Here is a 15728-nt window from a genome sequence, read left to right as displayed (position 1 = left end):
AATGGTTCTCACAGGTTCTCTTGCAAAAGAAACATTTTTAAAATTTTTTTTAAATTTATTGTTTTCACCTAATTGTCAATCACCTAATTCAAATAAAAAAATAAATCAAATTACAAATCAAATCAAGCAAACTGAGCAATAAAAGCCTGGATTGAAGTCAGGCTGTCTGGGTTTAGATCCTGAATGATCTCTTACTGGCTATGTGACCTAAGGGGAATTACTTCTTTTTGCTCAGTTTCCTCATCTACAAATGAGTGTGCTATTACCTACTCCATTTACACATGAAGATTAACTATGTTAATATATATGCTGTGATTAAAACAGCATTTGCTACATTGTAAGAATTTAACAAATGCCAGCTACTATTGTCATATCAGCATAACTCTAATTCGCTAAACTTTTATTGGGTACCATCAGGGTACAGCAAAGATGCTATGATAGTCAAGATGAATTATATCTGTACATTTGCAGAGTTTATAAGCAGGATAAATAAGGAAACAAAGTGAGTGAATGCTATTTTAGAGGAAGTAACTTAGTTACTCAGAACCTTTGAGTCTCTTTCTGTATGCTGGAAATGAGACAGTGTATTGCCCACAGCACTGATGTGAGAGTAATCGAGAGCATGTACATAGAACTTCAGGAACAGAAGCTAGTAAGAGAAGTGTGTGTGTGTGTGTGTGTGTGTGTGTGTGTGTGTGTGTGTGTGTGTGTGTGTGTTTTCTTTGGCCTTGGACAGTATTTCAGTTTGTCAACCACTTGTAATTCTCAAAATAGTATTAGGATGATTAACTTATTGCTCATTTGGGAATATGAACATTGTTTGGGTTTCTTGTTTGTTTTTTAGTGGAACAGAGAGAGGGACAGACAGACAGGAAGGGAGATAGATGACAAGCATCAACTCATAGCTGTAGCACTCTAGTTGTTCATCAATTGCTTTCTCATACATGCTTTGACCGGGGACTCCAGCTGAGCCAATGACCCCTTGCTCAAGCCAGCAACCCTGGGCTCAAGCTGGTGACCTTGAGGTTTCAAACCTGGGTCCTCAGCATCCCAGTCTGATGTTCTATCTGCTATGCAACCACCTGGTCAGGCAAGGGAATATGAAATTTTTTAAAAAACTAATTCCATATGCTCCCTTTAAGTTGCATAGTCCACTGTATAACATTCTGGATGACGTTAGAGGCTTGCTTTCAGTGAGGTCTGGGTTTGGCCTGCAGAATATCCACTTTCAGTTCTGGAGAATTTATTTCTAAAAGTGTTTATAATTGATTCTGTTTACTACCCATTTTCCTAGGGGGAACCTTTTACAAAAGGTGAAAAGGGAGATAAAGTAAGTAGATGCTTTATCACTATCTTGGGTTTTCTACTTCATTGATTTCTTTCTCTCTGATTTCTGGTATGTTTACTTTGGAGTCTAATAGATTTGATAAAATAAGGTCCCTGAGCATTTTACTTATTCCTCTGTGTATTTTGACTCTTTTACTTTGATAAATGAGAATTTTTAAATATTAAGTTGTACTGTGTGACAATACTTTAACATCCTGTTTGAGTAGTGTATACTTCTTTAACCCACTACTATTTGTGATTGAACATTAATGTTTTGAAATATATTCTCTTAAGATATCTAAAATACAAAATTAAAATACAAGATGCATTTTTTTTTAAAAAAATCTGTTAATAATACAAATTGGATTTATCAAACAGGCTAATTTTATTGAAAGGATCAATAAGTCATGAAGTATTTATATAATAAAAGAAACAGCATAGCCAATATTGTTATCTTATGTATAACCTTTACTTTATTTTTTTTATTAAGTCCATATATTCTGATAGTAGAACCACCATGACATAGTTATAAGATTAGCTGGTGGCAAATTATAACCATGTCAGCTTAAGTGGAGAATGTAGTGATTTTAATGCAACATGATGATTACAGTGTCAAGAATGACAGTGAGAAAAACAGTTATAAAGAAAAAAGAAAATAAATTATTGTTTATTAGCAATAAGTATGTTAAATCATGTTTTAAAACGAACCCTCCTTGACATTGTCATACCTTCCATAATTTCCCTCTTTATTATATGTTAATTAGTGGAAATGCAAATGAATTCATTATTAGAGGTGCTTATCTCCACCTGAGTTTAAGCATTACATGTATGGCAATTATTTTATTTGCAGGGAGAACCTGGGATAATCGGAGCACAGGGAATAAAGGTAATTTCCTGGCGTTCTTCCGTTGCATCTTCAACCTAATGATAATGTGAAAAGTAAAGTAACTGGTTGACTTTCCTCCCCACCCATATGTTCAGGGTGAACCTGGAGATCCTGGTCCCCCCGGATTAACAGGAAGCCCAGGAATAAAGGTATATGAGAACTAATTACCACTAATAAATGAAGAAATCATTTTGGTGTTATAGCTGTTTCTGTGTGAAACAGGGTGCCCTGGTGACACCCATTTTCTTCACAGATGTTCTCGGAGGCTTTATCATGTTTCCATGGTGATTTTTCCCCATTGACTGCGTTTATTACACACATAATAACTGCACCTTTGGTTCACAACAAGGTTTTAAAACTCTTTTTCAGAACATATTCACAATAGCATCTATAAAAGCTCTAAGAGTAAACAATATGAGCTAAATCTGTGACCCTGAATTGTTTTCTGAAAGTCTGCAGGATTCAGGGTTCAATTTCTAAGCCAGAATTGTGCATCCCTGAGATGCTTCAGTTCCCCACCTGGCATTCTGGGGGGAGTGTCTCAAAAGAACCCCACTGTTGGGAGGTGCAGGAGAGATTAATGTGATGTGCTCCCACCAACAGGTAAGGCAAGTTATCCAGGCCTCCCCTGCTGATGAGAACAGACCCATTTAAATAAGAATATCTTGAAATTATCTTTGTAAGCCCCAAAGCACATTTCAGTTACTGTGTCATACAGAAAAGGTAGTATGTTGCAAAATTGATCTTTTTAGAGATACAAGTCACACCATGTTTTACATATCTTCAGTTAAGTTTTTTTTTTTTAAGCCAAGTTAAAGTACCTATTATCTTCTGTTTAGGGTCAGCAAGGACCTGCAGGCTCTATGGGACCCAGAGGACCACCAGGAGATATTGTATGTATAGGAGATACAAGTGTCTTTGATATTTGAAAATTAAGTTGGGACTGAGAAATGTTTTAAAAGAATGTCAACATCTGTTTATGTGACTGAGTTCTGCTACATGTTCCAAAGACATAAGCCATCTCTACCACTAAAACTGATCACACCTAATGTCAGGGGCTATTGGGAAGGCTAGTGCCTTCATATATTCATGTGAGGGCCTTTTGAATAGCAGTAGTCTAATAATTGGTCTTTGGGAAACAAGTTAACTAAATTATCACTTGGACATACTTGTCAGTGGTGTACTAATAATACAGGAGATGGGAAATTTTGAAAGAAATAAGGAAAACCAAGAGAGAAAGCAAGTATTTCCATTATGCATGACTTTTGGTTCAATTCTCCATCCAAAAAACAGACACTTCCAAAGCTTCTGTTGTAGTTTTCTCTTGTATGAATGAGCCTCCAAAAAGACTAAGTCTTTTGGCTGAAAATATTTTTATAATGCAATTTGAGAAAGGTCCTCAGGTTCTATTATAATCTAGCTTTGGAGAACTCATTCATTCTCTCTCTCTCTGTCTCTCTCCCTCTCTCTCTCTCTAACACACACATGTGCACACACACACACCCTTTAAAAAGCACTTTTCGATCCATTCCTCCAGGTAAGCCTTTTGTCTCTTGGACAACCTTCCTAGCCTTCTGACCCCTTGGGATCTGAGATACACCATCAGTCTTCACTTGAACAAAACAAGAAAAATGCTTGACCATATCTTCTTGGAAACAGATCTCTATCTGGCCACAATTCCAGTACCCTCCAGACAAGAGTTAGAATCTCCCCTTTTGCCATCATTTTGGAGACAGCTCCATGACCTCCTGCTCTATTTCACATGCTCCAGGGGTCTGTCTTTCAGCGCATTTCGTTCTTAAACATTCAGTTGATAGAGTTAAGCTTTTCATTGTTCCCCCAAGGCAGCTGATGAACCATTACAGGTGTACCAAGTGAAGAGATCTTATGAAAAGAGAGAAAAATGCTGGTGGCACACATGGAGCCCCAAGATGCCCACGAAGTGAGATGAAGTGATAGTGGCTGGAGCTGAAAAAGAGAACAAAATCAAAAGGGAAAGAGCCCCTGTTGCTGAAATATAGTAAAAGCGTATTTTCCTATTGACCCTGTTGTCCTGAATCATGTGATGCTACCAGTCATCATCATCCAGCCTCCGCTTGGCAATATTATGGATGGATCTTTGATTCAATTCTCCTATTTTAGTTTCTTTCCCATTACATTCGGTTACTTTCTTTGAAACAACAAGCCACATATTTTTACTGAAGTCTTTTCTTCTCTAACAGACTTAAATCAACCCATCCCCCCCACACACTTTTTTTAAATTATTGATTGATTTTAGAGAGACAGAGGAAGGGAGGGAGAGAGAGACAGAGAGAGACAGAGAGAAAAAGAGAGAGAGAGAGAGGCATTCATTTGCTGTCCCATTTCGCTGTGCATTCACTGGTTGCTTCCCGTATGTGCCCCGACTGGAGATTGAACCTGCAACCTTACTGTCTCAGGACAACACTCTAACTGACCGAGCTAACTGGCAGGATGCCCCTACATACAAATACTGTTCTCCTGACAAAGACTCACAAAGAGCAATGTTATAATAAGAGAGGTTCTGATTGCTCTTCCTCTTTAATTCTGAATTGTCTAGGGATTGCCAGGAGAACACGGTATCCCAGGAAAACAAGGCATTAAAGGAGAAAAGGTATAGCTCCCATTTTATTCCTTTTGAATATTAAGTAGGTAGGAGGAAGAAACGGAAGATCAAAGGGCAGTGGGGGGGGGGGGAAGTGAAGGAACAGGACTACGCTGCCAAGCTTGTGCAGGGGCGACAGTCCCACCAGCTAGGGTGTGGATGCTGCTGCCCGGAGCTGTGCATTCGGGCGGCCCCGGTTCTGGCACAGAAGCACAGTATGACAAAGTGAACTCACTTAGGGATGAAGATCTCAGGACTCAGATCATCTGTTTCAGGCTCAGCAGCTGACTCTGGTATGGATGGAAGACATCTCAATCTTTCAGAACCTGCTTCTTGATGTCTGCCTGGAAATAGTATATTAATGTTGAACCATTACTAGGGACTAACTTAGAAAAACATAAAGATCAGCTCAAGAACTTTATGACTACATGACCTTAGTATAAATAGATTTATACATATGCATATTGTTAACATAACTCACTATAAAATCTAAATGCATTTAAGGTAACTAGAACAGTGCCTGGCATGAATTAGGCACTTAGTAAATATTGATGAATGAATGAATGAATGAATGAATGAATGAATGAATGAGAGAATGAAGTTTGACTGGCTGTAATGACAGCTTAAACCCATGGAAACTGCTGCCTCCACGCCTCCCATCATGAACCTAAGCAATGAAGTAAGACTATTACCGTGTTTTCTTCAGGGAGATCCAGGTGGGATGAGAGGCCCTCCTGGGTTTCCAGGTCCAAAAGGTGAGACCGGCCCTCCAGGGAAAAGCCTGCCAGGAGAACCAGTAAGTACCAGCCCTCGTACTAATATTACCCTTGAAAGATTGTTAATTATCATTTGTGTGTTCCCAGTTTCAGATCACAAGTATAGGATTTTCTTTAGGTCTGCAGAAAAATAAATATTCATCTTATTCTTCAGATGGGAGATCTAGTCCCTTCGGGAATTTGATGCAAGCAAAGGTTTCTCTTCTGAAGAAAACACACAGACGTGTGCGTTTTACAGCCCTTTTTGGAAGATCTGGAGGCCCTTTCTGCGGAAGCCATAGATTCTTTAGGGAACTGTGGATCCTAGGAAGGAACACTAGTTTTAACTGTAAACCTTCCTAGGACACTGTGTTAAAACAGGCACTGCCTGAAGTTTCCTTTCTAAGAAATCAGCAGGTGTAGCCATGGTGGTCATTTGAAGTGAAGGCCCTTGTAGTCCAGGCTATTTCCAGGACATAGAAAACTGGTTAGCTGGAAAAATCTAAATAGCCAATATGCCTGTTTTATATGCATTTTTCTCATTGCCTTTGACAGTTGTATTAATAGTAATAAACAGTTATCAATATCAGATGGCTTCTTTGAAAGATGAAAACACATTTTACTGTAACTGTACAAAACCCATAACCTAGTGAAACTTTTATTCTATGTTTATGCTTTTGTTTATTCAAGCAAACAAAAAAATATAACATTTTTGAGTTTTGTTTTCTAAATGTTTATAACCATTTTAGAAAAAAAAATGTATTCACCTCCTTTTTTTTTTTTTTTTCTTTTAGGGATTAGATGGAAATCCTGGATCACCTGGTCCACGTGGGCCAAAGGTAGAAAAATATTGCAATTTGCAATTTTTTTTTCCTGTATTTTTCTGAAGCTGGAAACGGGGAGAGACAGTCAGACAGACTCCCGCATGCGCCCGATCGGGATCCACCCGGCACGCCCACCAGGGGCGACACTCTGCCCACCAGGGGGCGATGCTCTGCCCCTCCGGGGCGTCGCTCTGCCGCGACCAGAGCCACTCTAGCGCCTGGGGCAGAGGCCAAGGAGCCATCCCCAGCGCCCGGGCCATCTTTTGCTCCAATGGAGCCCTGGCTGCGGGAGGGGAAGAGAGAGACAGAGAGGAAGGAGGGAGTGGGGGTGGAGAAGCAAATGGGTGCTTCTCCTATGTGCCCTGGCCGGGAATCGAACCTGGGTCCCCCGCACGCCAGGCCGACGCTCTACCGCTGAGCCAACCGGCCAGGGCAAATATTGCAATTTTTAAGGAGTTAATAACTAACAAAATAGAGCCAGAAATTCACATCCCTTGAGCCTTGCACTCACAGAAGCATCTCGCTTCATAGGGGGAAAGAGGACTCCCAGGTGTCCACGGTGCCCCTGGTGACACAGGCCCAGCAGGGGCGGGAATCCCGGGCCCAACGGTAAGTGAAATTTACATGAGATTTTGGAACTTTGTTGATTCCAGTGTTATGAAATAAAATCCAGCAAAAACTTGAAAAAGAGAAAAGAATAGAATGATCTGAGGAGAAAATACCAATAACCACTAGTCAGAGGGAAAACATGAAAGGGCACTGAAGTGACATCACTGAGCACAGAGCAGACTCACTGCCGATGGAACTGCAGAGGCTGGTCTCACACAGACTTTGGAATAGAAGCAGTTGTTTACTCTTTTATTCTTCCGTTCTATATATTAAAAGTACAAGTGAATGTTTATAAGATTAAAGAGTACCTAATATTTGGTAATTATATATTACTATTTGGTGGATTTTCTGTTTGTTTTTACCTTTTTAAGTTTTAAATAATTTTTATTCTTTTTTTTATGGGAGACAGAGACAGAGAGAAGGACAGATAGGGATAGACAGGAAGGGAGAGAGATGAGAAGCATCAATTATTTGTTGCGGCACTGTAGTTGTTCATTGATTGCTTTCTCATATATGCCTTGATCTGGGGGCTACAGCTGAGCCAGTGACCTCTTGCTCATACCGGTGACCTTGGGCTTCAAACCAGAGACCACGGATGGGGTCATGTCTGTGATACCACATGCAAGCCAGCAACCCCATGCTCAAGCTGGTGACCCACATTCAGGCTGGTGACCTCAGGGTTTCAAACCTGGGTCCTCTGCGTCCCAAGCTGTCATTCTATTCACAGCACCACCACCTGGTCAGACAATAATTTTTATTCTTTTTAAATTGAATTTGTTGGGGTATCATTGGTTAACATAATTATACAGGTTTCAGGTGCCCAATTCTACAACACATCTCTGTACATCATAATAGTGTGTTCAACCCCACCCCCAGTCAAGTCTTTGGAGAATAAAATAAAAAGTGAATAATTAAAATGAATGGAGTATGTATGAATAGAATGATATCCAAAATATCTAAGCCTTATCTTAAAGAAGAGAGACTAGAAGTTGTTTTTGATAGTTAAGACAAAGAATAGATAGTTTTTTGACATGTTTTAGCTTTATAAGGACAATGCCTGATAATAATGACTACTGTATGAATACTTGTTGACTAAATAGTAATAAGCAATAAAGCTTTTTACTTGCTATTAAAAACATAAAGATTTTAGAACAAGAAAAGTGGAAACACATACTTATTTTAATGCCATTCATGTGAGAAATTGGTCTTGTAATGAAGTTATCATTAGAACTAAAAGAAGATGTAAATAATGAAAGGCTACATTGTATGTGACTGGTGTTTGACTTTTCCAGGGAAAGAATATAAAAGACCATTGGAGATGGGAGAAAAAATAAAGGAGACCAGAACATTATTAGGGGAGTGGAGGAAGTTGAAGCAATAAATAGAAAATAATAACTGAAGAACATGGTGTAATAGAAAGGGAGCAAAAGTAGCTTTTGCAATAATGACAGTGGCATGAATATTGATTTATAAAATAAGAGAGGATGGGTCTATGAGCAGTCACAGACGCCAGCTGCCGAGAACCCAGCTCTTCACTCACTGGGGTTGTCAATCCTCATTCAGGGGTCCACGGTCATATACCAGAAATATCTTCAAACAGAGAAATGACCCAAAGTAGAAAGTGGAAGAGAAGGAAGCCCTGATCCGATGCCCCGTAGGCGGTCAGTTTCTGAGTAGGTGGAATTCGGATGCATTGTCTGTGCATTCTTGAAAGTACAGGGACGGATGATACACTAAGAGAGACACCCAGGTGCCTAAGCAAAGTCACAACGATGTTTCTAGCGACAGGTAGCTAATTAAATGTTTACCTGGCATGCCAAAGTCTTGACTGACTTTGCAGAGAGGTTTTAGAGTGTGCGTGTCAGCAAGCCCTGTTGTTCCACTAAGTCCATGGCAGTTCTTAGCCCTTTATTCCTGGCAGAATTCTGATCACTGGATCTTATTCTATAGGGCTCCCAAGGACCACCTGGAGAGCCAGGCATTCAGGTAAGCTACTTAGCTAAGTTTCTTGGTACAGCAAATCCAGCTTGCTTCCTTGGGGGAAATTACTGACAGACTGTCCTCATAAGTAACTGTTTCCCCCTTTTCCAGGGTCCTCGTGGTCTCCCTGGATCGCCAGGATCTCCAGGGAATGATGTAAGGACAGTCTTGACCTACCCTACCACCACCTGTTTTGATGTGCACCTCTGTCACTGCGCCAAAATATAAACATGTTTCTGTTTTCAGGGAGCTCCAGGGAGGGACGGAAAGCCAGGTCTGCCCGGCCCCCCAGGTGACCCGGTATGTCGACAGACCACTTGATTTATGTATCTTTAATACACCCAGAAGCAAACAGCCAACCAAGCAGGTTTTGCTGTCCAAACTAATTCGAATGCTCGGGAACTGTTTGGTGATTTTGTTTGTCCCCATTATTTTGTAGAGGGGAAAAACAAATTCAAGCTGTGTCAGCATTCTTTTGTGTGTGTGATGAATACTTATTTCCTAAGGGTATAATTCAGCCGTACAATTTTGCCTGAGTCTGAGCCTTGGCATATAATGTCTCAATCCCATGGAAAATTGAGTTTAAAATATATAGCCACGATTTCTATTTTTTCTAATGCTGGTGACTAAATGAATTTCATTTCTCCAAATGGAAGTTTGCAGGTAAGGTACTTACAATATGGTACATATCCATTGATTCTGTGGCGTTAAAATACTGAAGTGATTAAGTTACAAAAAGTGGCTTGAGTAGGCTCTTATAAAATGAGTTTAGGCACTAAATGAGTATTCCAACGTTTTATTTTAGGTTAAACCTTGCTTCGAGCGATTGTGAAATTCCTTTAAATAGCTTCAGAATCAGCAGTTATAATTTAAGAAGCCATATGGTACACGATATTGTATTAAGAGTTTTGTATAATAAAATCCAAATCTGGCCTCTCAGTTCTAAGCCTCACAAATCCTTCCACTTCCCACACTGGTGGACCTTCTGTGCCTTTATAAGCTACATGCAGAGGCATATTTCGGCCATACTGTAACCTGCCACTGAGTGAATCATGGTGCATCACCTGGGAATCTTGTAAAGTGTTACTTGGGTTTTCAGTGTCTCTGAAAGGACAATTTAAGACATGAGGCCCAAATTCCTCCTGTATCTGTCTTGCACCTCAGTTAAGCCACCTACCTACGGCTCTTTTGAACCTTGGTGAGAAAGAACTTAAAGGAAAACTCATCCCATGTTTTTTATATTTCTCAACATCCTGATAATGTGCCCAGCAGGGGAGTGATTTTCTTTAAATAAATGATTTACCTTTATGTATTATTTAAAACTAACAATAAGTTGCTTCTTGGCCTTTTGGCTAAGACAAGTATAAAACCAATAATATATTGGGGTTCATTTAAAGGTTGCCATGGTCATAAAAATATGAAATAGAGATGCAGAATCAAAGCAGTAATATGCACATGTTTGAGTGTTCATAGTAGAGGAGTAATGACTACTTCTCAGAAACGCCTAGTGTGTTGTGTGTATTGTATCATGTGCCTATAGATGAACACATGCGTGTATTTGTTTCTTTCTCAACCAGATTGCACTTCCTCTCTTGGGAGACATCGGTGTTTTGCTCAAGGTACTTTGTTGCTATGTAAGAAATTATGTGTTAATTTTCAGGAAAATATCAGAAAGGAAATCTTTACCAAAAATTGGGTTAATTGCTTAGCCTGAACTAAAATTCTATATCTATAAGGTAGAAAAAGGAATGCATATTTTAATGTATGTTGTGCCCTTTATACTAATTCCTCTACTCTATTTTTCATTACCATCCTCTCATTTTGGGTGTAGAGGGTCAGGGGAGGAGAAAGATGGTAGTTCTGTGATAAGCTACAGGGTAGGAATCCTATCACCAACTCCCATGAGTAGATCATTCTCCCTCTTAATGGGTGTTTATTCATCTGGGTCAGTACTGAGAAAGCTAATCCTTCTCTCTGTATCTGCGCTGACCAGTCCCAGGATGAAAAACGGTGCTACTCAAAAAACAGCTAGCTTATAAGGATGAGATTTGATGTCATGGGATTTTACAAAATAAACTCTAAAATTCAAAGCCAACAATTGCCCTAACACCTGTTACTCTGTTAAATAAAAACTATGCCTTATTTACATCTCATAGAGAATAAATCTTGCTACCATTTTTTTCTCTAATATTCCCATTGTTTTATTTGTAAAACAGATAGGGGAAGAATAATAATAATGGGATATCCATAATACTATGTATTTACATGTTTCTTCATGATATGCTAAGTTTGAGTAAAACCAGATGAAAATCTGTCTCTTTACATTATATTCAAATCTTATGGGTTTTATCTGTCTGTGTATGAATGGACAGTGTCTAGATGTATACACACATGTGTTTAGGCTATATGTATATATGCATGATTTATTTTATATCTCTAGTATTTGCCCAATGTTTTGAAAAAATGACTTACATCATAGTAGGCAGGCAGGAATATTTGTTGAATTCAGAAGACTCAGGAATTCTAGTATACGTATTTGTTAGGTGATTCAAGTTTTGAGAATAGATATATGAAAAAGAATATATATATTTTAAGACTTTCAAAAGCCAGCATTTTCTTATAAGTCTGAAAAGAATACTTACGGAGTTTCAGGAAGATCTTATATTTGCTGAATTGTAGTTGCATGGCAGGCAATGTGCGGCTTTACTCTGTCATCTCACTTAATTTCCCAGCAATTCTCTGAGTTAGGCTGTGGTAGTGTCCCCATTTCTGTAGCTGATAGACTGAAGTTCTGGGCAGTTAAGTGACTCAGACATGGCCTTAGGTTCTTCACACGAGCAGTAGTGTTGGAAGTAGCAGCATTGTGTTATATCATTCCTAAAGACTTGGGGTTCTTTACGCTAAGGATAAAATTTTTATGCACTTAACAGAAATGACTATCTTGATAGAATACGGGCTGGCTCACAGAATACACAGAAAGACTATGTGAATAGGTTCTGACAGGGTGAGGGCCCAGGACTCCAAGGGTCTCAAAAGTGGACAGTTTCATCAGGGCCGCATCCCTCTTATGAGTATTCTCTGCCATTGTTCCAGTCCTAGCATCTCAATTGAGGTTCTGAGACCCAGGAGAGCTGATTGGAAAGTGATGGGCAGGACATCTTGACTGATAGTCCCAAGAAACTGTATTCAATAGAATAGGAAGGCCTGTGGTTCCTCAAAGCAGTCTAGTACAGGAATTTAGATCGGGGAATGGATCTGTTAGGCCAACTTAGTAATGCCAGGTTAAACCCTGATCCTGTTACCCAACACATTTTGAGTCTTTAGCAAACGAGATCATGCTGCTCTCTGTTTTCAAAAATATCTTTGATTAAAGTACTGAAAAAACTCAAATCATTCCAGGCCCAAATGATACCCCATCAAAAACAATGCTCTACGTTCATCTGTGTTTCATTCCTCTTTGAATAAGATTGTATACTGGCTAAGAATCCGTGCGTGCTTATTCTCCTCATAAGAAAATCTTAAGACATTCTGTCAAGAAGCTTAATGAAATCTAATTTTTCTTAATTTACCATTCTGGTAACTCTAAACTTAAAAGAAAAAAAGAGAAATCAGTTTTAAATGACTCAGAAAGTTCTATTGACTCGTAGTGATGACCATTTTTTAAATTTTATTTAAATAATCTTGAATAATAAATAGGTTCTGACAGGGTGAGGGACCAGGACTGTCTTTATTTACTATTCAAGTAATCGAATAATCCATTCTGAAATGTTGTTGTGTACTGAAATGCCAAGGCTTTGCCCTGTATTGATATGCCGCATTTATACATGTGTCTACAAGATATAGTAGTTCATCTCTTTTGTACTTTTTAAAATATGAACAACTTTCTGGTTCTCTGAAGTCCTCAGGCATCTCTCCTCATGGTTTTTCATATACTTAAGTAGTAGTCTACAATTCTATATGTATTTTTTAACCATCTACCAACACAGCTCTGTGAAGAGATTCTGTGGTAAAATTAGTTTGAGAAACATTGAACACTTTCATTCCCTTTTACATACCCCAGCTCTACGAAGGACTACCGTGAAGAGAACTCCTCAGTCCTGCACTTCTTTTTATACAAATTGCATTAGGGGCATATTTGTGGAAATCAGATTTATGCTGATATTTACTGAGTCAAAAATATTGAACTTTAATAGCCATGGGCAAATATTTTGCTAACTTCAACAACTGCAAGCTGTGTTTCTCTTTTGTGTTTCAAGATTCTTCCCTTTGGTGAAAAGAATGAAAAGCTAGAGGCTTTTATTGTCCTACCTCCTGTCGATTGTTAAGACTAAAAGCATTCTTCGCCATTCAGTGATCCCTATTCTGTTCCTTTCCTGATCATATTTTTATTTAACAATTTATTTAAAAATAAGCCTTTGGGGGCTTTTCACAGACACTTCTTCTTTGGCTATGTGATAAGAAGTTTATCTTGTGAACTCAGACACTTAAATTTAAGTCTTTCCAGATCAGCTAAAGGTTACAGAGAAGGCGATGGAAAGGTAATTCCACTTAGATTTCCTATCTGTGCTTGGATTTGACACAGAAGTCAAGGCCAAGTCACTCAAGTAATTATTTCTCACATGAGTGCTTCCACTGACAAATAAAATGGTGGTAAGTTGTGTGTAGAGTTCTCCAACTAATTTTGATCTCAGAAAGAAAAATCCTTCCTTCACAGCTTTCTCTTTCTTCCTCTTTTCAGGCTTTGTGCTATTGGTTGTATGAACTCTGTGATCATTCTAGTTATTCCAAACTTCACTATCACCGCTCTTTTGAAACAGGCTGCTAAGCAATTGAAATTCAGTCTGTGTTTTGATTTATATGTCTTTTCCCTGTTTATTTAGAGTTTTCCATTTAAATATCATCAAAGACGTGTTCTCTTAGAAGTCTGTCAGTATCATAAACGGGTATCATTGACTGGGTTTTTAAGTCGTTTTCACCCCACAAAACATAGTCTTTTCAAATTGGAGAAATTCAGTTTCTAAAAGTAGTGACATAGCAATTGCTCTGTCTCTTATCCCTCGAGAAAAGTTCAAATAGAGCTTTAAATGTGATCGAACCTCACTTTTATAGATGCCCTGGATGAATCTCTCAGGCACCTTCTCTTTATACTCATTAGAACTTTTGTGGCAACTGCCAAGCCCAAACCAGTGTCCCTGGGCTGAAAAGCAGCAAAGGGGAAGAAGGAGGCGCCGGCGAGCCCGGGAAGTACGATTCCACAGCCCGGAAGGTAAGGAGGCCTCTGGACATCGAGGGCCTTGCAGGTGACACACAGTGCCTTCTCTCAGATCTGTTACTGCCCTGTCCTCTAGGGTGACACAGGACAGCGGGGTCCTCCAGGAATCCCAGGAAGAGAGGGGCCGAAGGTAAGGAAGTTTCTTCTTTACTGTCCTTAGTGTGACCTCCACGCAGTGGTGGGGTTCAAATAATTTAACAACCGGTTCTCTGCCCTAATGACTCCCTTAAGTATAAAAAAAAATGATATACTGAAAAGTAGTGCATTATTTCATGTATATAATACTTAAATAAGAACAATAAAAGAGGTATACAAAACTAGATTATGTTTTAAGGAAGAATTTTAAATATTAATGACAAAATATTAAATAATACCTGACCCAAAAAAATAATATAAGTTGTCACCCCCTGGTTGTTTGGCAATTTTTTTCATTACATTATATGTTTGTTTACTGAAGTAACAAATACAAGAGAATTAAAATGTAGTATTTCATTAAGGGTATAATAAGTCTTATGAAATGAATAAATAAATATTACAAGCATAGTTCTGTCAAATTTTTTTCACCTATGAACGGAATGACCATTACTACAGGCACTTAGAATACACTGTTGCGTAGATGAATGTTAAAAAAGAATAAGAAATGTAAATTTGTGATTTCCACATTGGGTGGCTGCCCAGATGCCCACCATAGAGAGAACCCTGATGATAACTGCCATTTTAACAACTGGTTCTCCAAACTCAACAAAAAAGTAGGTATCGGATCTGCTGAACCAGTGCAAACCGGCTAAATCCCACCACTGCCTCCAGTTCAGTGTGCAAAAAGGAAACCCATTTTAAAATACACTACTTTTTACAAGAGTATTTTTGGGAAATTGGTGTAAATCCATTTGCAAATGTCATTTATGTGTTCCCTAACTCTGCCCAAATTACATGGCCTGAGAAGAGATATTGTCATTGTTTCAAAAGATGACAAACATGATTGAGTATGCTAGCTGACTGTATTGTTTTTTTAGGGAAGCAAAGGAGAACGGGGTTACCCTGGGATACCTGGCGAGAAAGGCGATGAGGTAAAAGATTATTCTCTGATAATAGTCCTATTTATTCTCTTTATGTAACTCAACAACAGAAAGACATCAGTTTTTCTAGAGCTTGTGGCTAATGCTAAGGCAAAGAAAAACAAAGACATGTATTTTCAAATGTTAACACATTTAAATGATAATATGCATAGATTTATTAACAATGGTCCAGTGTTTGAGACAGGAAATTAAAGCACAAAGTTGACAAAGATATCAGTTACTAGGTGTCTATTTTCATTCCAGCTCTCTCAAAATAAAAGAAAGGGATTAGAGAAGGGGGGATTCACTGACAAATATCCCAGTCTTGATAGTAGAATTTAAAGAGTAGTTAACAACCAGCCTCGAGATCAGAACAGCCAGAACTCAGCAGACCTTCC

The 15728-nt window shown here is 38.8% G+C and overlaps 1 protein-coding gene across 1 annotated transcript in view; it reads left to right on the top strand.

The window, feature by feature from the left end:
- The window catches only part of COL19A1 (collagen type XIX alpha 1 chain), a 324736-nt gene that overhangs the window by 258441 nt on the left and 50567 nt on the right, over positions 1-15728 (top strand). Inside the window, exons 21-35 of the mRNA XM_066359093.1 lie at positions 1295-1330; positions 2177-2212; positions 2308-2361; positions 3052-3105; positions 4791-4844; positions 5542-5631; positions 6385-6429; positions 6946-7023; positions 8974-9009; positions 9115-9159; positions 9250-9303; positions 10581-10622; positions 14159-14269; positions 14352-14405; positions 15289-15342. Of these exons, the coding sequence (XP_066215190.1) occupies positions 1295-1330; positions 2177-2212; positions 2308-2361; positions 3052-3105; positions 4791-4844; positions 5542-5631; positions 6385-6429; positions 6946-7023; positions 8974-9009; positions 9115-9159; positions 9250-9303; positions 10581-10622; positions 14159-14269; positions 14352-14405; positions 15289-15342 (843 nt within the window). The remainder of the gene's footprint in view (positions 1-1294; positions 1331-2176; positions 2213-2307; positions 2362-3051; positions 3106-4790; positions 4845-5541; positions 5632-6384; positions 6430-6945; positions 7024-8973; positions 9010-9114; positions 9160-9249; positions 9304-10580; positions 10623-14158; positions 14270-14351; positions 14406-15288; positions 15343-15728) is intronic.

This window comes from Saccopteryx leptura, chromosome 1 (assembly GCF_036850995.1).
Source record: "Saccopteryx leptura isolate mSacLep1 chromosome 1, mSacLep1_pri_phased_curated, whole genome shotgun sequence".
NCBI classification, from domain to species: Eukaryota; Metazoa; Chordata; class Mammalia; order Chiroptera; family Emballonuridae; genus Saccopteryx; species Saccopteryx leptura.
The sequence above is the reverse complement of the archived record's forward strand: the minus strand, read 5'-3'. Positions and strand labels throughout refer to the sequence as shown.